A 22,924-nucleotide genomic window follows, 5' to 3' on the forward strand; every position below is an offset into this window, starting at 1 on the left:
TGCTGCTGTGTATGACATGGTAGCTCCAGAGGAACAGAAGGGAAGGGAAGGGAAGGGAAGAAGAGGGGAGGGGAGGGGAGGGGAGGGAAGAATTGGGTATCATCAGATAATTCCTTGAGCCCTCTCTCTATGCCTGAATTTCTCTAGTCTTGTTTGCTTCCAGATCTCTTGCCCCTTGTTAGCCTTTGGACCACCTAGAGTGTGTTACTTGGGCAATCACTCTCCCCCTAAATGTAGCATATGCAAGTTATAGAAACTGAAACTAGCCTTGACCCTGGACAGATCTACATGTACCAGCATGACCATGAGCAGTCAGGAAAATAGATGGGCCTTTAAAGGCACAAAAGCAGAATTAAGGATCAAATAGTAAAAACAAACCAAATCAAAACAAAACAAAAGCCCTGAGTAGTGTGCATTCCAGGAAAGCTCAGACCTGGGAGAAATCCAGAGGAGAGATGAGCTGAGCCCTGTCAAGATGTTTCCAGTTATAGGAATCACACATTCCAAAGTAGCAGAAATCTCCTGACCAAAAACTTCTTGTTACTTCCGGCCTCAGCAAGGCAAGCTCAGGCAGCATCAGGCTCAGCCCATGTGAGATGCTTCCTCCCAATCACAGACCACCCTTCCCTGGTGGAGGTTCAGGGAGTTGGTGCTGGGTAGAAAAGCACCTCAGGCCAGAGCAGCTTTGCAGAGTGGGCCGGCTCAGCACAAGGAGGAGAAGGAGGAGGAGGAGCAGCGGGCACCTGGTGAGTAGACTGATCTCACTCACTGTGCAGGGAAGCCAGTGACACCCTCAATGGTTGGGGTGCTTTCCTGGGAGGTGAGCTGGGGTCCAAAAGAACAGACAAGAAGATAATGTCCCATGAACAGATCTGTCATTTTTGGTCATTTAGAATATTGTGGTGATTTTGCTCTCTTTTACTTTAAATGGGAAAAATTGCTTTCTTAAACCATTTGATATTGTCCAGTTCTCAGAACAGAGGTTAAAATTCTTTTGGGAGTGTTATTCACTCAGCCTCAAGTTTCCCAATAGGAAGACCAAGAAAAATCCAAGAATCCTGGGAAAACCTGTATCTTCTGATTAAAATTTCAGACAAACTCCAGTTTGTGGACCCCAATATCCTTGTGAAATCTGTGAAGCGAAAAGAAAACTTAGGAAACGGGTCATGTTCTTTCTTAATAATGTAGTAGAAAGAAAGTTCCCTGGTTGTCTCATCAGAAATAATTTGGTCCTGCCTGCTCACAGTAGGATTTTGGAGGCAATTTCCCCATGTTTCTTCCCTACAAACAGTTCTATTTAATAAATGTGCCCATTGAAATAAGTCAACAAGCTAGCTTTATCTACACAATGTTGTTTTTATATAATTTATTTTTACTCCTCACCAATTAGTTGATCTACAGGATCCACAGGTCCTAACTATATTTTTCATTCTAACAACATTTCTACACATAAAATTAATTAAGTTTCAAATAATGTTAGTATTATTTTATGTTTATAAGTTTAAAACCCCACTACCAACTAGTTTCAAAGGCTTTTAATACATTTTGAATATCATTAGTTTTAATGTCTTTTTAAAATTAAAGGCAATGTTGATTGTTTCTTGCCTGAACAGAGTTGCTTAGTATAAAAAGAAAGAACTTAGATTATACACACACACACACACACACACACACACACACACACACACACACATTTTGGTTTTATATATATTTATATAGTTTTCAAACTTGTAAAGAAATGGTTTTCCTTTTGATTAGGTTCTCCTTCTTGATGAGGAGAAAATTTTACTTTGCTTTCTGCTACAATAGGCTTAAAAATCAACTCACCCATTTTTTTTTAACTACCTGGAAAGAATCATAGACTTGTAAACCCCTAGGGGAATTTGTATGCCATTTAGTCAAGAAAAACAAATGAAATCTCAAAACTTCTGGTTGACCTCTCCTGTCTACATTCTTACCCAGAACAAACACTGATCAGCCCATGCAGGCTGCACACACCCTATGTTCCTGCACTGGGGCAAAGATCAAATTCATGAAGAGGTGCCCTAACCTCACCTCCCCCAAGGAGTCTTCATAGAATTCCTGCCTTGTGGCTGGGCATCCCGCTGGCATTACCCACACCTGAGGTCCTCATGTGGCTGAGAATGCCTGACCCATCGCTTCTATCTTATTCCTGACTTCAGGTGGGTCATGGGCTCTGAAGTCACCACAAGCAAGCATCAGGAGTCTAGAGCAGGGCTGTCCAATTGAATCCTCTGCGATGATGGAAATGTTCTATAAATAGCCACTAACTGCATGTGGCTATTGAACACTTAATATGTGGCTAGTGCATCCAAATAATTGAATTTTTAATTTTTATTTAATTGATGAGTTTGAATGAAAATAGCCGCATGCAACTACTAGTTGCCATATTAGAACAGGTTTAGAGCTTTAAAGCAAGAAAAATCAATGGATGCTGTGAGCCATGGGTGTCACAGCTGTGGGCACAAGTGCCACTTTTCATCATTCCCAGGGACTCATCCTACCCTAAAATTAAGCAGACAAGCAATTGTCCTGATCTAAAATCCCCACACTCACCTTTATTCTCTCCTGTAAACCATACAACTGTCTACTCTTGTTCCGAATTTCAAGATCAGGGCTAAGGAAACAGCACTGTGTGTTTCTTATTTCTTCCTCTCTTATTTCTCTGTTTTTTTTTTCTTTTGTTAATCCAGATTTCTCTTGCATGAGCTAGAATTTGAGGTGTGGTTTGCATGTTCTCTGATCCAACAAACTTGGGTGAGGAAAAGAGGTAATGAATTTGAAAAAATGATCTCATGCTTGGTGGGAGAGTCTTATTTTTCTTCTGCTTTGAAAGTGGTTTGTTTAGTGAGCAATGGATTTTAGACCTATTCAATATGTCTGGAAACATCAACACTATGGGTATGAGTAATTTTTATAAGAAAATAAAGTGAATGAGGGCACAAGAAAAAAAAAGAAAGAAAACTTCAGCCTTTTAAAATGTTTGCACTCCTCCAGAGCAAAGGAGCTCCTGGGATGTTGAGCAATTTGCATAAATCATCATGGTGCCAGGCCACTGGGCAGTTTTCCACAGGGTGGGGCTCACAGAGGCTATTCTTGAACATGGAAAACACTTGGAGGTGAGCAGCATACTTTCAGTCAGGGATGATAGTATTTCTAAAGTGGACAGTCACAGAGGGCCTGCATGGCTCAATCGGTTAAGTATCCACCTTGGGCTCAGGTCATGATCTTGCAGTATGTGACTTTGAGCCCCAAGCAGGGCTCTATGTGGGCAGCTCAGAGCCTGGAGCCTGCTTTGTATTCTCTGTCTCTCTTTCTCTCTCCCCATCTTCCCTCTCTGTTTGAAAATGTACAAAAGGGATCTGATAAAATGATTCACAATGAGGCATCGACATTGATGACTCGTGAGACTCAGTGTGCCTCTTTTTTACATGGATGTGCATTATAATCAGGAGCAAAGGAATGAGTCTCTTGTGGGATTTCGGAAATTAGGATAATTAGTGAGAAGAGTTTGAACGGAGGGCAAAGGTAGAAGGCTTTCTCGCTGCTAGCTTTGTTTCTATGCCTCCTCTTATGGCTTAACATGTAAGGAAAAAGAGCAGGTTCAAGGGCAGGACATTGGAGGTTTCTCTCAACTTTAAAGAAACATTAAGGGAGGTGGTGTCTACCTACATTAGAAAGAAGAATGGTTAGTGACAAGCTCAGTAAAAGGCCATTAAGAGTCAGAAGATCTGGACTTGAATCTTGACTCTGCCAACAACACATCCATGATCCTGAGCAAGTCATTTCCCCCTGAGAGCCTCAGTTTCCTCATTTGCACAATGAGAGGACTGACTATAAAGCCTCTACATCTTTAGCCACGTAAGAGATATGTGTTTTAAGGAAATGGCTCACATGTTGTAGGGGCTAGGAAGCCTGAAATCTGTAGAGCAGCCAAAAATTCAGGAAAGAAGTTGATATTGCAATCTTGAGTCTAAAATATGCAGACAGGGTTTTTATTTTGCAGTTTTGAGACAGAATTCCTTCTTTCTTAGGAAACCAGTCTTGCCCTTAGGGATCTCAACTGCTTGGAAGAGGCCCACCCATATTAGGATAGTCTGCTTTACTCAAAGTCTATTGATTTAAATGTTAATCATGTCTGTAAAAATATCTTCACAGTAGTATCTAGACTGGTATATTACCAAACAACTAGACACCATATCCTAATCAAGTTAACACATAAAATTAACCATTACAGGGCATTTATCACAATACTTTTTTATCAGGCAGGCAGAAACAAAACTCAAGAAGTAATTAACTTGAGACATCTACTACGAGGCCCTAGAGAACACCATAGTTTATGTTCTTTATGTAGAGAGGTGCCTATCTGTCCCACCCTTTTGTTCTCTCTCCATGCCTGTCCTCTCTGGAAAGGGCAATAAATTCACACACACACACACACACACACACTAATATAAATTTAAAATATATATATATAAATACATATTTTTTTTCTAGCCACCTTTGGTATGAAAATTTGTCAAGGTTTTTCTTTTTTCAACTTACATAACTTCATTAGTCTGTCCCTGGGCACAGGCATTCAGAGCCTTCAAAGTACTCTGAAAGATTAGCCAGGCCTGATCATTCCCTTTCATAGAAATCACGTTGCCTTTCCTCCAACTGTACTAGGAACCCCTTCCAGGACACTCCTCCAACTGTCTATTATGGAAGTCCCTGTTTTCCAAGAAACTTTCCTAGAAGGTTTCCGTTCAACATGGTCTCTTTGATGCAGAGACTATGTAACATCATGGAGTCATTTTGACCAGGGTTTCTTAACTTCACTCTTAAGTGTCTCCTAACTTGCTGAGTAGCTGCCTTCCAGCTCAGGACTTTCCCCATCTTTCTTTTCTGTTAGTTCTAGAAGAATGGTTTGCAGCCACACTGGGGCTTGCCATGTGGCTCAGAAATTCAGAGCTGATGAGGAGAAGCTCTCCACTCTTGCTTCAGCCAGATTTAGCTCTAGTTTTATATATTAGCATTCCATATTAAAATCCTGTTTCCTTGGAAAGGGAATGTGGCTCTGTGTTTTAAAACACAATGAAATTACTAATTTGAGGTACTTTCACCATTCAAGTCTGTTATCTTGATCTATCTGCTTCAAGAAACTGAGGCAAACTGAAGAGAAAATTAGTATTGGCTGAGTAACTAATATTGTATTAGAATTCACATATATTCTCACTGAATTTTCACACTAACCCTTTGAATGAGTTATTATGATACCCATTCAGAGATGAAGCTTAACAACATTAAGAAACTGCCCAAGTCAGGGTGCCTGGGTGGCTCAGTTGGTTAACCATTTGACTCTTGATATCCATTTGGGTCATGATCCAAGTTTGAGCCCTGTGTTTGGCTCTGCATGAATGGGGCTTTGGATTCTCTCCCTCTCTCTCTATCTCTGCTCCTACCCTGCTTGCTCTCTCTCTCTCTCTCTCAAAATAAAAACTTAAAAAAAGAAAAGAAAAGAAGAAAAGAAACTACAAGCTCACAAAACTGCTTAGTAGAAGAGTAGAGATTCAAACCCAGGTCTGTTCAAAGTCTGTGTTCTTCCCACTTCATCGTACTCTCTAAAATTTACTTTGTCTGCCTTTTGTTTATCATAATAATTTATTGAGGGCCTACTATGTGTCAACTACTGTGCCACTTTGGACCTAGAAAGAAAAATAAAACAGCATCTTAGTGCCCTCTCTTGCTTTGGAGACTCTTAAAATAAAGTTCAGGAAACCATCTGTACATTGATATCAGGAGGAAAGAATCCACAAGAAGAGCAGAACAGAGTTCTCCCTAAGTAAATTCTTTATCAGGGAAAATGCAGCCTGGGCACAGAGGAGAATCTCAAGCGTCAGCTCACTGCCACCTCAGTCTGGAGCAGAGGCCCTGGAGCTAGCCAAAGCCAGGTGATGTAGCCCAGTGTCCGGTGTTAACTGCAGGAATGTTGATGGAATGCAGAGAGGGTCCCTCCCTTGTGGATGTGCTGCCTAGTACCTGACTCTGGCCACACCCCAAGCTCAACTGGGAAACTTTTTTCTTGTCCCAAAGAGATTATTTCCCCCATGAATCCTTCCATGGAAAATAAAAAGAAGCACACATGGGTAAGGACTATAGGCCCTTACAGGAGACCAGACCCTATGCAGGGGACAGACGGAAGGAAGAAGGGACTGCTTCACCTCAACCTGGAAGACCTTGGCTGTAGGACTAGTCACCTTCAAACCTCCTGGCTAGGCCCCAGGTGTCACAGTGTCACTAGTGCATAAAGCAAAGCCATAGCCCAATATCCTGCCTTTCCTAAATATGCCCCTAGTTATGAATCATAATTTCTTACATTTGTAAATAAACAGTATTTGCCAACCACTTCTGCATCTTTTGTCTCGATGATCACAACAACCTCATCAAATACATGTGTTTTACCCATCTTGTAAATGAGGAAGTAGACACTGAGTGGCATTGGCCAGGGATACACAGTAAGGATGGGCAGGGTTTGAACTTAAGTATTCTGACACCAAGTCCAGGGTACTCACAGCTAGACCACACATAGTCAGCTACACCGTGAGCCACCAGAAGCCTACAGTTGGTTCCCTAATTGCCATCTCTATTGACATTTGCAGCTGCTTGACAGATACAACATTTTAGATCTTCTAGACACCAACCTAATCTAAAATACAAATGACCAAGGGGAGGCTATGAAATATTGACTGTCATATTAACCTGCACATTTGCACCTTTTCCTTCCAAGAATTTTGGTCCCAAGGACTGGGTGAGGGAACTGCAGGTTTGGGATACATCTAAACAAATTTTCCGGGAAAACATGTCGGTGCAGCACTGGATTTGGGGAAAATGTACAAATATTAGTGCAATGTCAAGGAGCTAAGGAGACAAGAACCTGGAAAAGTGAGTGAAGAGAGTCTCACTGATTCTGACCTTTGCAAAGATAGGCTCATCCGAGCAGGAACACAGACCTGTTCTCTCTGCTTGAGGGTTGGCAAGGAAGCATGTTAGGCGTTGCTTCTTATACTGAGAGTATTAGCTATGTGACAGGACTTTATAAACTGCATGGTGTTTATGTAGTCATGTAAATGACCCAAAACCAAGCAGACCTGGGTTTGAATCTGAGCGTTTGCATTTCCTAGCAATGTGGTGTTGGGCAAAGTAAGTCATCTCCCAGGCCTCCCTTTCATCTTCAAAATGGCAGAAAAACAAACTCTCACCCTGGATCCTCTAGGAGGGCAGCTCTACTGACACCTTGATTGTAAGCCAGTGAGATTCATTTCACACTTTTTAAAAGTTTATTTATTTTATTTTTGAAAGAGAGAGAAAATCTCAAGCAGGATCCATGTTCAGCACAGAGCTCCACTGGGGGGTGGGGGGTGGGGAGAGCCTTGAACCCACAAACTGTGAGATCATGACCTGAACTGAAACAAGAGTTGATGGCTCAACCCATAGAGCTACCCACACATACCTCATTTTCATACTTCTGACCTCCACATCAGATGTTACATTTGTGTTGTTTTAAGCCATGAAGTTTGTGGTAACTTGTTACAGCAGCCATAAGAAACTAGTACAGTCTTTGTTTAAAAAAAGAAAAAAGAAAAAAATCATCTCTTGGTGTGCCTGGGTGTCTCGGTCATTTAAGCATCTGAATCTTGATATTAGCTCAGGTCATGATCTCACAATCTTGAGATCAAGCTCTACATCAGGCTCGAGCATGGAGCCTGCCTGGGATTTTCTTTCTCCCTGTCTCTGTGCTCCTCCCTCACTCCTGCTCACTCTCACTCAAAAATAAATAATAAACTTAAAAATAAATACCCATCTCTTGGATCTGGTGAGAGGATGAACATAAAGTGCCTAACATGTGCTGAGAACATTGTAAGTGCTCGCTAAATGGCAGCTCTCATCATCATTTTGTTATTTTGGAAGACAAGAGCAACTTTCTAAGTTATTATGTGTCACTGATCCCAGAGGCCTGAAGGAAAAGAGAATTCACAGGGGAAAAGGAGAAAAATCTAGTGGTCAACAACTTCAGAATGTCTTACCATCACCATATCCCTCTTTTCCATAAATACAATTAGGCCACCTCTCTGGCATTTTCTTCCACGTGCCTGTCTAGATTTCTTCAGTCAATTCTTTTTGCTCACACTAACCCCTCATCTGCCCCCTCCTTGTCTTCTTCCACTCTCACATTTCCACCCTGATTCTAATGGACAGTTCTCCCACGGAGGATTCATTTGTCCCTTCCCCCTTTATAAAACTCGGTGTGGCAGGATCCTCTTTGAAAAAGTATGTTATGGGGTTTAAAGAGTCACCGGGGCCAAATACCTTCTACAGAGTTTCTGCGTTTCCTTTCTGCACCATTAAAGCCCCTCTTTGGTGGCCTGCCTACTCTCTTCCTTTTATGTATAGTCTTATTTCCCCCTTTATTTGACTGTACACAGTCATTTTTGCTTTGAATCCATGTTGCTGTAATCACACTTTAAATTCCTTGAAAGAACAAATCACAGCTAATCAACTAAACAGGCTGCTGCTACCCAGCAAATGGATGCATAATCTGTTCTGGTTGAAATGGTGCTGCACTTGGCCTCCAAACTTTTGCCCTTTACTCTCTCTATACTAGTGTTGTTTGAACTTCTGCCTTTCACTATTTATTTGTGTCTCTAGACGGCAACTTAACTTGCCATGAACAACATCTGCGCATACCAGAAGAAACTTTCCAATGTGACTGGTCTGATCACACGAGTAAAGGTCTCCCTGGCAGACTATGTATTAACTCCTTCAGGGCACTCAGGCTCCGCTCAATCTAACGTTTAACAATTACTGGAACAATTGTAGGAAAGAATGAATGCCATTTCTAAGCAGAAACTATACATAAAGATCTTATAACAATGGCCCGGTTCTATACACTCAGCAAACATCAATAGAGGACCCACTATGCACCCAATTCTGGGCCAGAAACACTCATGAATTTTAATTCCTTTTAATCCCACAGCTACCCAGGTGACCAAGGAAGGGAAAATGGAGTTGAGATTATTTGGAAGGTTGTTAATACTTACACTAGAGAATAGTAATAAATAAAGTTGAATTTTAGCAGAGTCTGAGAAGACTTGCCTCCCACTGATCCCCTCTACAAACTGGGACTTCAGCCAAAGTGACGCACTTGCTACCTCACCGCCACCTTGCTTTTCTAGGTCTCTGCTCCCTGACATTTCCTTTCCCTGGAATGCCAGCCATGCCCCCTTCCTCCCACACCACCCTATATCTCTAGTCTACTTACCAAAACAGCACATACTCTGCAAGGCTTACATCTTCCCTACTCAGAATTCCCATACACTTAGGGTCTTCCTAGGTGTATTAAAATTACTTGGGAACATGTCTTAGCTTCCCAACAAGAGCATAAAACTCTGGAAAACATCAATCTCCCTAATATATCTTTTATATCTCAAAACTCAAGATGGATCATTTAATACATTTTGATTTAGAGCAAGAATACAGGAAGTGATTAGTTAATTTAGTTAACAACACGATAGATCTGGATGGCTTTTCTGAAGGTATTTTAAGTACAAATGCTAAAGTAATTGACTCAAACACTTACCCTCATGTTCCTTCATGTTCCTTCCAGAGAATCCTCCATGAGGGAGAGGCCCACTTATCTTTAGTGCCATACAAATCACTAAATCTTGTGAATAGTTTCTGGGAGCCAGAGAGAGGGCTGAGGGGATGAACTTGGGTTCCAGAGTCACAGAGACCAAGGCCTCCAGCCTAGCTCTTCCATTTACTGATTGCATGGCCCCAGGGAACTTAATAACCTAAATTAAAGCTTTAGTTTCCTCATCTGCAAAATGAACCTCCTCACCTTTTTCTCTTTCCTACCTAACTGGGGGATGAGAATTAGAGGTGTGTGTGTGAAGCACCTGGTAGAGTGGCCCATGGCAGGAACTGTATGTCGGCCCCTGTTCTCCCACTGCCCCCCCCAACCCCGTGCAACAGGGAATTTTTCATTCTTTTTTAAAGGTGTTTTAAAATGTTTTTTCTTTATTTTGAGAGAGAGAGAGAGAGAGAGAGAGAGAGAGAGAGAGAGAGAGAGCACACGAGCAGGGGAGAAGGAGAGAGGGAGGGAGGGCGAGAATCCCAGGCAGGTTCCTCCCCACTGTCAGTGCAGAGCCCAATGCAGGGCTCAAAATTACAAACAGTGAGATCATGACCTGAGCCGAGATCATGACCTGAGCCGAGATCATGACCTGAGCCGAGATCAAGAGTCAATCGCTTAACCAACTGAGACACCTGGGCATCCCCAGGCAAGTTTTTAAATTGCCAACTATTTTTGAAGGTAACAAAATATTCTAATAATAATGATTTTTAACAGCTGCCTGTAGTCCATATGTGCACCAGTTGCCAACTCTGGCCATGGGTTTCCCTTTGGGGTTTCATTCTGCCAGGACCAAGGCCAGGAAGAGCCTGCTGGGAGTGCTTCAGCCCTGTCCAGTCCTCAGCGCCCCACATCTGCCCCTGCTTACATGCAAGACCTCAGTTCATCACTCAGAAGTGTGCAGTCTGTATATTCTACACCTTAAAGAACAACTGAAAGTTACTTTTTTCTTCTTTATAAAATTACAGTAATATTTATATATATATAATCATTATATATATATATATATATTAATCATTATATATATATATATAATGATTCCTGGGCTTAGTAACCAAATTCCCTCCCGTGCTAAATGAGTGCCTGACTTTGGTTTGGATGGTTTGGAACACAAGAAGGTGATGCATGATAGGGTGATGTAGTCATGTTATAAAACTTGGAGCAGCATTGGTCACTGGGTCCTACTCAGCTGGAATGTTCTCCACTGTGTCTCCAGCTTGGAGGAAATCCTGAAGATGGCCAAAGACGATTCCACTGTTCGTTGCTTCCAGGGCTTGCTGATTTTTGGAAATGTGATTGTTGGTGTAAGTAATGAGTATTTTTCAGGAAATTCTGTCTTTTCTGTAATATGACTTGGATTAATCTAAAGTGAGAGTTTAAAGGAAAACAATGGTATAATTACTGGCTTCCTATCTCTTTTCATTTTAGGAAATGTGTTAGCAAAATATGCTAGCTAGAATTTAATTATATAAATAATCATATGTAACTGTGATATGCCCAAAAAAAAGAATACTTCCCTCCCAACTTAATTTTTTTTTTAATTTACATCCAAGTTAGTTAGCATATAGTGCAACAATGATTTCAGGAGTAGATTCCTTAATGCCCCTTACCCATTTAGCCCATTTCCCCCTCCCACAATCTCCCTCCCACTTTAAAACAGAAGAATCTGAAAGAAGCCAGGTCAACCACGGTCAATGTGCAAACATTTCCACCACACACAAACATACACGCACGCACACACACACACACACACACATTTTGGTGTTTCTTTCCTATTTCACTTTGATTTTCGTGGAATGGCGCTGTTAAGGCTGTTGGGGACAGATGTTTGCATTTACTTGTCCTTATCACACAGAGACCATTAAGGGCATGGGAGTATGACTCAGAGGTCAGGCTGTGTGGACTCAGTGTGCTGACAGAGCACTTGAGAGTCGTCTCTGGCTGTTGGCCCCGCCCTGCCTCCAACTCCATGACTCTGGACAAGTCATCAGCTTTCAAGGACAAGATCCCTCATTAATAAAATTCAGGGGGTGGGAAAGATAACCACCAAGGTCACTTCCAACTCTAATGCTCTGTGGTTCTCTGACACTGACCACCAAATGTCAAAGATTAGCCTAAATATTATAATCCAGGAATTGAGGCAAAGGACAGAGGGAGTAGGGCCAGAATGTTATATCCATACAAGATGCTGTTTGAGTTTCTGTCCCAAGGACTTTAGATGGTCTGAAATTGCCTGGGTCTTTTCCCCAAATAACAATAAGACAGAGTGACATGTGGGAGGAGGCGCACAAGCTACTTATAGGATGGAAGGAGCTATTTGATTTCCTGGCGATGAATTTTAGTCCATTGTTTTGAGCCTATGCAGAGATGGAGTTAGTCTCTCTTAGAATCCTCTCCCACACTTTTGCATCCCTTTTCCAACACTGTCCCACTACCAGCCTCACAGAACGCCCTCTGCCCCCAGATGTGCGGCATCGCCCTGACTGCAGAGTGCATTTTCTTTGTGTCGGACCAACACAGCCTCTACCCGCTGCTTGAAGCCACCGACAACGATGACATCTACGGGGCAGCCTGGATTGGCATGTTTGTCGGCATCTGCCTCTTCTGCCTGTCTGTTCTAGGCATTGTAGGCATCATGAAGTCCAACAGGAAAATTCTTCTGGCGGTGAGAACTTAAAACGCTCTTCAGTTGCCTCCTGGGCCAATTTTGATGGATTGTTTCTTCTTCCCTGAGCATAGTGATTTGGCTTTTAGTGGGGTAAGTGGGAGCAGAGAGAGCCAGGTGAGGGAAGGGAAGGAGGAAACACTCTCCCTGCAGTGAAGCTTGACCGTTGTGCGGGCAAGGATGCCCTCCCCTACTGCAAGTCCAGAAGATTCCAATACAGAGAACCCAAAGGAGAGAAACCTGATGGTGACCCTGTTGAGTATTTCCAGATCAGATCTTCTCCAACTGGTGTCTGCAGCCAGCGGGTTCAGCCAGCAGCTACATAAGCCAAAGAGACAGAGTGAGAATTTGATAATTAGGGTTTTTCTCTTGACAACAAGTAGTTTAAAGTATTATTTTAATATTAATCAGTCAGTGATATTTTAGGATACAAAATACGAAATATGCATGAATTTTTAAGAGAAAGCATGAACGTTTTCAGACATTTTTTGGCCCAAGGCTGATGCTTGTAGATAATGACCTGCATTTCCTGTATTATACATTTGCTCTGCTCTATAGGGCCCCTAGGAAACCTTGATGCACAGCACTCTAGAGTTCAGCTTCAGCTCCATCTGCTGTGGAGGCTCTAACACTGTGCACCCACGGAGAAGCTTTGCCCCAAACCATAGGCAGCAAGGTCATGCCCCACCTTTGTAGATGGAAGTTGATTTGCCGCCAGCAGCGCTAAGAACCCCTGGTATTGGGTCTAGACCTCTTCTCTGCCCTCATGCCCAGGACTATGGTTTCTCACACTGTGATGGGGTCCCTCCCCCACTCCCCACCCTGAAATAACTCTCCTACCCAAATGCTGCAGGACCTAAGTTACATCTTTATGGAACAAGCCCAGCAACTTAAAGTGCTTGTTGGTTTACTTTTCCGTGATCTAAACATTGTCCTGGCACCCAGGGAATGCAGAACTTTTACATTCTCTGATTCCTTTTGCGTGAGTTAGTTCCAGGGCAAAAGCACCCACATTTTTGGGTGGGGAGAAACGCAGGGAAGAGGAGAGGAGGGGTAGGTGTCCCCAGAGACAAGCTTCACCTGCATCCTGCTCTCACTCTGGGCCAGTCATGTATGCCTGACACAGCCAGGAGGGAACATTCTTTACTGCACCCTGCAGGGAAAAGGAGCAGTGCCCCTTCCAAGGGGCTGAGGGAGAAAACAGCTGCACCCTGTGCCTCCTTTCTGGAGTGTCTCTAAGAGGTTTCCGAGCCTCTCTAAGAAGAGCCTTCAAAGCTCGTTGTTTTTTCTTTTAAAGGAGCCCTCAAACCTCATATTTTTCTTTTAAAGATTTTATTTCTACACCCGACACAGGGCTCGAACTCACAATCCCAAGATCAAGAGTCACGTGCTCTATGGACTGAGCCAGCCAGGCGCCCATAACCAACAAAGCTGTGACAAAGAACAAGGCAGCAAATGTCACTCCTGCTGTTAACTCCTCAGCCAGAGCCTTTATCCGAGCTGAGTAGTTAGGGCACCACAGGGTCCTGCTCAGAGAGCCGCCCCTGCCGAGGGAGAGAGGACTGTTTTCCTTGCCCGCCCCAACGGACACTACAGCATCCCTTCCCGAGAAGAAGCTGGGCACAGTAGTGAATGTGCAAGGCTGAGGAAAGCAAAGTTCCCGTCCCTGATTCAGAGGCACTTGCTGTTCAGATATTTTCCGGTCACAAATAGGGGCAGCGTGGTGGTGAGGCATCACGTGAACGTGTGTGTGCACGTGTGTGAGCGTGGACACATACACACGTCAGCAACACCACACAGCAAGGTCTGTTCCACTCGCGTGGCCCATAACTGGAAGGGTGGGGGTTGAGAGAAGAATACCAGTGAAGGGCTGTGTACCTGGAGGCCACTGCTCCTTGCTGGCGAGGCTGGACCCTTGTCAGGAGGGACGGTGGATGGATATTAAACACGATCTGGTCACCTTTTTCTGAACTCTGTAATTCCAAATTTCCAGTAAACCATAAAGAAAATTTCTTTTAATGACAGGGAATTTTTTTGAAGCTCTTATAGTATCTGATTCACCAAGATTCTCTTGCCAGCCACTGAACACACACACATGCACACACATGCACGCACACACCAGTTCATTCTTTTGTATTTGCTTTTCTCAGTTAAAGTAGAAATATAGGATATACTGGACTGAGAAAGCTCTGCATTCAATAGCCATTTGTTGTCTTGGGATAAGGAGAGAACTGAGTTGATAAGCACCTAGCACCCAGTCTTGGCCAAGCAGCTGATCAATGGTTTGTTGAATAATTTCATTATTGATTAGATGTTATACTTTAATGACTATCCTGAAAGAATGTAACAACTACTTTTTTTTATTCTCTATTAGGAGATACATGTAATTCTTTTTTTTTATTTGTTTCCCTTCCAGTATTTCATTCTGATGTTTATAGTATATGGCTTTGAAGTGGCATCTTGTATCACAGCAGCAACACAGCGAGACTTTGTGAGTACAGTCACAAGAAGCACAGGGCAAAAATAATCACATGATTCATCATTATCAACGTAACAATATAGGTGCTGACATGTATTAAGCCCTTACACTGTACCAGACACTCCAGTATGTGCATTAATATTAAAAATATAACTACTCGGGGCACCTGGGTGGCTCAGTTGGTTAAGTGTCTGACTTTGGCTCACACCATGATCTCACGGTTTGTGAGTTCAAGCCCCGCGTCGGGTTCTGTGCTGACAGGTCAAAGCCTGGAGCCTGCTTTGGATTCTGTGTCTCCCTCTCCCTCTCTCTCTCTCTGTCCCTCCCTGTTCTCACTCTGTCTCAAAAATAAATAAGCATTAAAAAATTAAATATAATAACTACTTAATCCTCATAAGAACTCTATGAAGCAGGTAGTATTAACTGTGGTCATTTTATAGATTTTAAAAAATGAGACTTAAAAAGGTGATGTAGCTTGTCCAAGGTTACACAGCCGGCAAGTGAAAGAGAAGAATCCCGAGTCCAGGCAGAGCGACTCCAAGCCCCAAGCTCGTACTGTTGTGCTCTTCCCCACTCTGCAGTGGCCACTGGCCCTCCAACAGGATGACCAATAATCCACCGCATCTAAGACGTTCTCCCAATTCTGTATCCCACTTTCTCTCCTTTTCTCCATTTCCCAATTCAAGCCTCCCTGCAATGCCTGCCCACCCTGGTCTCACTGGGATTTCTCTGAAGATGGAGACTTTAAAGTCCCCTTCAGGGGCACCTGGGGTGCTCAGTCGGTTAAGCCTCCGACTTCGGCTCAGGTCAGATCTCACGTTTGTGGGTTCGAGCCCCGCGTCAGGCTCTGTACTGACAGCTAGCTCAGAGCCTGGAGCCTGCTTCCGGTTCTGTGTCTCCTCCTCTCGCTGCCTCTCCCCCTCTCATGCTCTGTCTCTCCCTGTATCAAAAAATAAAATAAAACATTAAAAAAATTTAAAAATATAAAGTCCCCTTCATAAGGACTTCAGACATGCAGAGCAACCTCCCACCTACACCACCCTTCTTGGTGCCTCTGAGCACAGTTTTACTCCAGAAGACAACATTCAGTGCCCCTAGCAACAGGCAGAGCAAATCATTTTGCTTCCTTGGGCTTGAGTGTGCTGACTCTTCTTGTGTTGCTTCCTCCTACCGTAGTTCACGCCCAACCTCTTCCTGAAGCAGATGCTGGAGAGGTACCAAAACAATAGCCCTCCGAACAATGATGACCGATGGAAAAACAATGGAGTGACCAAGACCTGGGACAGACTCATGCTCCAGGTAATGCCCACAGTCTTGGGCAGATTCCAGTATCCAGGAGTGAAGATGTAGTTGGAAGTGAAGTCAAAGTGTGGGGACCACAGTCTCTAGGGTGGTTTCCTTCAAAAAGAGACTGGACATAGGGAAATTCATTTATTCCTCTTATCTATGCCTCTTTTGTGCACATCACTCAGTGGGACCCTAAGATCTCTATTTTGTTTTCAATCCATAATGTTGATTAACTTTCATTTAGGGGTAATGACATTGTTACAAAATAGAGGCACACGCTGCCTCTTAGAGTTCAGGTGTTAAAAGAAAAAGTTTTCCTCCTCCACACCACAGTGAACTCAAGTGGCAATCATTTACTAATTTGCTTATTTAGTACCTATTGGCTAGTCCTCCTAAGGACCATCAGGTATGAATTGACTTGAATGCCCACTTTTCTCTAACTGGCCATCATACCTTATATGCAAATCTACCATAAATATCATCAAAAATTCAAGTCTTTCAGAATAGCCACAATCACCCCTTTTACCTTTATAAACTTTTATCCCTACATAAGCCCTAATCTGACCCAACTTTCACGCTGCCCCCTCGTCCCCCCACTTCTACCTGCTCACAGTACGTCATCAGCAAACTCCCTTAGGGCCTCTGTGCCCTCTTTGATGTCTCTTTACCCTCTATCGTCTATCATTTCCTTCATTCATCTAAACGTTCCTATTCCAATAATTCTTTTTACCCCATGAGGACCTCCAATTCATTGGCCACTTTTTTACTTTCTATCATTCTTGTGACCATAGGTCACATACTTTTTCCACTCTTTAAACAAGAACAAAGTTCTTTGAATGGAAAAGGGAATGCCCACATATTTTGAAAAATCTTCTTACCAACCTTTAAAAATCCAGTCTAAAAATAAGCCTAGCTAAAACTTAACCATTCTTCCCCAAAAGGCTAAGGCCAAAATGCAGGATAATTATTTTCCTTGATGAGAGATTTTCCATAATCCAGTAGCAAAGTAGGACATGCTTTAAAGACAGCTGATTTATCGTCAAGTTTGTTGGGAAGTATTTATTCTAAAAGTTGAGAGGGGCCTGTAGTTTTAATTTCCTCTCTTGAAACATTTTAGGAGAATTTATAGAAAGGAAATAAAGTGATGTGAAGTGTGTTTTATCCCGTAACTTCAGCTCTATCCAGAGTGTGAGGACATTAGCTATGTGTTCATTGATCTTCATTTCCTATATAGAGACATAGCTGTGTGCCACCCGTTTTAGTTACTTTTTTCTCCCATTATTAAAGTAATACATAATTACCTAGAAAAGGTTAAAAACATAGAAATGTAAAATAAGAATTATCCCTAATTTCTTCACCACTAAAAATTTTAATTTTCTGATTCTCAATTTACTCATGTCATGAGAATAATTGTTCCTCACATTGCTGTATCAAGATATTTATATTAATAATAATTAACATTTATTAAGGGTTTACTATGGACCAAGCATTGCACTAACAGGTTAGGCATGTTAACTACTCCTCACAGAAACCCTGAGGACCATGGGCTGTGTTAAGGAAACCAGGTCATGTTCTACAGTTAAGGAAAATGAGGCATAGGGAGTCCAATTCATCAAAGGCCACAGAGCTCATTAATAACTAGTAAAGTAACAAATGTTGAAGTATTTTCCAGCCTCTAAAATGTAAGTTATCAATACCTTCAGCTCTTATTTGGGGGATTTTAGTAAATGCCTGATATGGCACACTTTCCGTATCTTCTTTCTCCATAACATCTCAGTTGCTACACTGATGGCTCTAGCAAGGACCATGAAAGAGAATTTTGTATCTCTCCTCTGCTGACAGGACAATTGCTGTGGTGTAAATGGTCCATCAGACTGGCAGAAATATACGTCTGCCTTCCGGACAAAGAATAATGATGCCGACTATCCCTGGCCTCGTCAGTGCTGTGTGATGGACAATCTTAAAGAACCTCTCAACCTGGAGGCCTGCAAGCTAGGGGTGCCTGGCTACTACCACAGGCAGGTGAGTCCTCTCCTCCCCAGACCTGCCAGGTTTCCTGCTCTTCATGAGGGAAATACTGGTTAACTGTAGGTAATAGTCTCTCATAAAGGATTCTGCATCCTTTTTCCTAAATCTCATGTCAACTATTTCCTTCTCTGGCAGTAAAATATGGATGCTAATCTAAGGGTGACCTGGGAAAATCTACATATTAAAAAAACTAACAGAACATGAGAATTGCAATAGGAAAGTCCAACTTTTTTAAAATGCAAACTATTTGCACAATGTATAGAATTGGTGTTTCCATTTTTTTAATGTTTATTTATTTTTTTTAATTTTTTTAAATGTTTTATTAATTTTTGATACAGGAGAGACAGAGCATGAGAGGGAGAGGGTCAGAGAGAGAAGGAGACACAGAACCGGAAGCAGGCTCCAGGCTCTGGGCTAGCTGTCAGCACAGAGCCCGACGCAGGGCTCGAACCCACGAACGTGAGATCTGACCTGAGCCGAAGTCAGAGGCTTAACCGACTGAGCCACCCAGGCGCCCCTTTAATGTTTATTTTTGAGAGAGAAAGAGAGAGAGAGAGAGAGCATGAGCAGGGGAAGGACAGAGAAAGCGGGAGACATAGAATCTGAAGCAGAACCCAGGCTCTGAGCTGTTAGCATAGAGCCCAAGGCAGGGCTCTAACCCACAAAACATGCAATCATGACTGAGCCAAAGTCAGATACTTAACTGACGGAGCCACCTAGGCATCCCTAGAATTGGTATTTCAAAAACTATTTACATTAAACAAAGATTTGCTCAATTTTTGTAAAACATAAGTTGGAAAGGGTGTATAGACAAAGAGTGTTTTGCTAGTTTCCAAAGCAATGGCCATTGCTGATGGTAAATGCAGTAATTATATAACTATATTCCTTATTCAGTGGTAACATAGGCTAGTCCTTTTCTTCATGTATATTTTTTTATTTTGAGAGAAAGAGAGAGTACTAGCATGTGAATGGGGAGGGACAGAGAGAGAGGGAGAGAGAGAGAATCCCAAACAGGCTCCACACTATCAGCCTGAAGCCCAACATGAGGCTCAATCTCATGAACCATGAGATCATGACCTGAGCCGAAATCAAGAGTTGGTGACTTAACCAACTGAGCCACCTAGGCACCTCTAGGATAGTGTTAATAAAATATTAGATTTGTAATTTGGTTACAGATGGTTTTTGAATAAGTGTTTCCAGCCTGATGAGAATGATATAATGATCCTGAAAACTAACATTTATTGAGTACTTACTAAAGCCAGACACTGTTCCAAGTACCATATGTATATTAACTCATTTAAAGGTCAAAGGTAGTACCATCATGATTCTTATTTTAGGGATGAGGAAATAAGACATAAAGATAGAAAAAGTACCATGCTCAAGGTCACTCAGCTAGTAAATGGTTGAATCAAGATTCACACCCCAGCAGTCTGGCTCCAGAGCCCAGAGTGTAAGTCAAGAAAGAATTTGGAAATACTTCTGAAAAGTCTAATGAGAATCCTCATATCTTTGTAGCCAGCCTCTGAAAGGCTTATCCTACTTTGCGAGTTACCATTTTGAGGAAAGTTGGTTGTATGCCAGTTCATTAAATCATTTGAGAAATGTCAGACTCCTTAGTCAGGGAGTAAAGAATACAAAGTGCATGTTCAGAATGAAGGACACTATATGGCTGATCACCATCCCACACCTGAAAGGGTGCCTGGACTGGGATTGGATGCATTAATCCGGAAAAGAGCGTGGAGTGGTATAGATTATTTTGCAGAGTCCTTCAAAGCAACCCTTATTTAGCTTTTCAGCAACACTGTTTTAGTGTCATTTTAATAATTTATATTCAGACTGTTCTAGAAATTAAGTTTATTCCTTATAATCACAAAATGCAATATAATTATCACTCTCAGGAGTAATAAAATGCTTTTTGTATTTCAACTTGGCACCTACCCTCACAAACATATCTTGATTGGACTGCAATTACATAGAAACTGTATCATCTCTGTGAAAGGGACAGAAAGGGGTATTTGCCCTCAATAATCAGTGTATCTCCCTAGGAGATGTGATGTTCTAGTAGAGAGAAACCTTCACTCAAGTTTTGACAACGCTTCTCACATTCTCCCTTTCGGTTCCTTGGTCTCACCTGTCCTTAACATTTCCATCTCTTCTACTCACCCACCGGCTACACCACAGCTACAAATTCATCATCACACAACCCTACTCTCCTGCCAAGTTCCTGAACCTGAAATTCTTCTCTCTGCCCCTGACTCCCTATACTCCAACTTTCTCATTCTCACTTGTTCTTCACTCTCGACATGGTTCTTATCTACTAACCCTTTCCACTTCTCCTTCTCCTGGCCCTCCAGATTCCCACACACCACAATTCTTTTTAAGCTATAAGTCCTGGTAATTCTCCTAGAGCGATCCCTTTCCACAAAGTAAAATATGCCTCCCAGTACTTCATACACTGTTCTTCTATTACTGCTGTTGATACCATGAGCCACATCATAAGTATTTGTTCACAAGACTATTTTTTTCTGAGTCTACTAGAGGACCATGCATTACTCCATTCTGTATCATCAGTACTTCACATACTGCCTGGCGCAAAGCAGGCATTGAGAAATGTTTGGTGGGTGGGTGATTGAAGAGATGAATGACTCTCTTTTTCATATCCATACTGTAGCTTTTCAAAATCTGCATTGCATAAATGAAGGCTAACAAAATTAGGGATGTCATCATAAATGTGGGGATAATAAAATCAACCAGAGGTACCTGGGTGGCTCCTTCAGTTCAGTGTTTGACTCTTGATCTCAGCTCAGGTCATGATCTTGCAGTTCATGAGTTTGAGCCTCATGTCAGGCTCTGCGCTGACAGCACAGAGCTTGCTTAAGATTCTCTTTCTACTTCTCTCCTGCATGTTCTCTCTCTCCCTGAAAATAAACTTAAAAACATAAATCAACCAGAATTTCACATAGTATGTAAGATGCAGATATATGTATTCTTACTCTTGCTCCATGTGCTCAGAAATGCTATGTGCTATCTGATCACTATACCTCAAGAACATTATTATGAAACTAATGAAGACCAAAGTAAGCACCACTGCAGTGATAAAAAGGCATCATGAAAAGGCACTAAATAAGAAGAGGTGAAAAAACTGGGGCTTCTGTTGTGAGTTCCATGAGAACAATCCCCATGTCTGTCTCGTCACTGCTGAATGCCCAGCCCAGTGCCTGGCGCCTGACCTAAGTTGGCTCTTGTACAAGTTAGGACAAATGACCCCCTCCCAGGATTGTCAGGAGGATCAGTGAGTAATGAATACAGGAGTGTTTGTGAACTATTGTGTCACAAAGGATACTGTCATAATCATCATTTCCATTCATCATGTTCCATTCATCCTGTCAATGTTGATTAGGTGCCTATTTTGTGCCAGGCACTTGTGCTGGGTTCTAGAGATTCAACAATGAGCACAGTAAGATTTCTGCCCTCCTAGAGCTTGCACTATGGTATGGAAGAGAGACACCAAACAAGTTACCAAATAAATACACGATACATTCCAGGTAGTGATAAATGCCATAGGCAGAAATAAAGCAAGGTAAGAATATAGGGAATGTTGGGATGTTTTTCTCTATGGTAGTCAGGAAAGACTTTGTTGAGATAGTATTTGTATAGAGTTCTGAATTAAGTGAGGAATGAGACGCTGACTTAAGACTGGGGAACAGGGTTCTAAGCAAAAGAAGCAACAAGTGCCAAGGCCCTAAAGTGGGACCATTCTTAGCTTTTTAAATTTTTTTATGTTTATTCATTTTTGAAAGAGAGGGAGAGAGAGAGAAGGAAAGACACAGAATCTGAAGTAGGCTCCAGGCTCTGAGCTGTCAGCACAGAGCCTGACGCAGGGCTCGAACCCACGAACAGCAATATCATGATCTGAGCCAAAGTCAGAGGCTTAACTGACTAAGCCACCCAGGTGCCCCTCTTAGCTTTTTTAGAGGAACACCAAGGACATCAGCATGGCAAGGCCACCATGAGTGAAGGAGTAGAAAGCAAGGATGATCTAGATTTTGTAGGGCTTGAATCTGCAGGGATGGATCCCCCTTAGGAAAAACAATTAAAAATCTGCATACAAAATTAGTTACAGGGCATTGAGATGGTCTTGCAAGTAGGCAGCCCTGAAGTTCAAGCTCATTAGCTTTACAGGGAAACAGCCTCTGGTAGAGGGAGCTAGGGCCATGGAGGCGGAGCAGCATCAGACCATATCCCGCAGGCCATCATGAGGACTCAGAATTTAATTTTAAGGGTGGTGGAGTAGGGATTTGAAGTGATCTGATTTATGTTTTATAAGCATCCCTCTGGCACTATATAAAGTAAGTAGGATGACAGCAGTGGACTCAGGCCTCGGGAGACCAGTTAGAGGCTGTTGTAGTAATGCTGATGTGATACCATAGTGGACCAAAGTGACAGCGGGAATTAATAAGTGTATGAATTTGGGATGTATTTTTAAAGTTTATTTATTATTTATTTTGAAGAGGGGAGCCTCTAGAGGGGACAATTAGAGAGAGAAAGACAGAGAGAATCCCACGCAGGCTCCATGCTGCCAGGGCAGAGCCCAAAAACGGCGCTCACACCCATGAATTGTGAGATCACGACCTGAGCCATGGAGTCGGACACTTAACAGACTAAGCCCCCCAGGTGTCCCTGAGACACATTTTTAAAGTAGACCCAGGGACGCCTGGCTGGCTCAGTTGGTGGAGCATGCAACTCTTGATCTCAGGGTTGTAGGTTTGAG

General features: G+C 42.4%; 1 protein-coding gene across 1 annotated transcript in view; it reads left to right on the forward strand.

The window, feature by feature from the left end:
- The first annotated feature begins 728 nt into the window (after positions 1–728).
- The window catches only part of UPK1B (uroplakin 1B), a 28,094-nt gene continuing 5,898 nt past the window's right edge, over positions 729–22,924 (forward strand). The window contains exons 1-6 of the mRNA XM_029940705.1: positions 729–746; positions 10,911–10,998; positions 12,159–12,359; positions 14,776–14,850; positions 16,015–16,137; positions 17,968–18,147. Of these exons, the coding sequence (XP_029796565.1) occupies positions 10,930–10,998; positions 12,159–12,359; positions 14,776–14,850; positions 16,015–16,137; positions 17,968–18,147 (648 nt within the window). The 5' untranslated portion in view covers positions 729–746; positions 10,911–10,929. The remainder of the gene's footprint in view (positions 747–10,910; positions 10,999–12,158; positions 12,360–14,775; positions 14,851–16,014; positions 16,138–17,967; positions 18,148–22,924) is intronic.

This window comes from Suricata suricatta, chromosome 5 (assembly GCF_006229205.1).
Source record: "Suricata suricatta isolate VVHF042 chromosome 5, meerkat_22Aug2017_6uvM2_HiC, whole genome shotgun sequence".
Taxonomy (NCBI): domain Eukaryota; kingdom Metazoa; phylum Chordata; class Mammalia; order Carnivora; family Herpestidae; genus Suricata; species Suricata suricatta.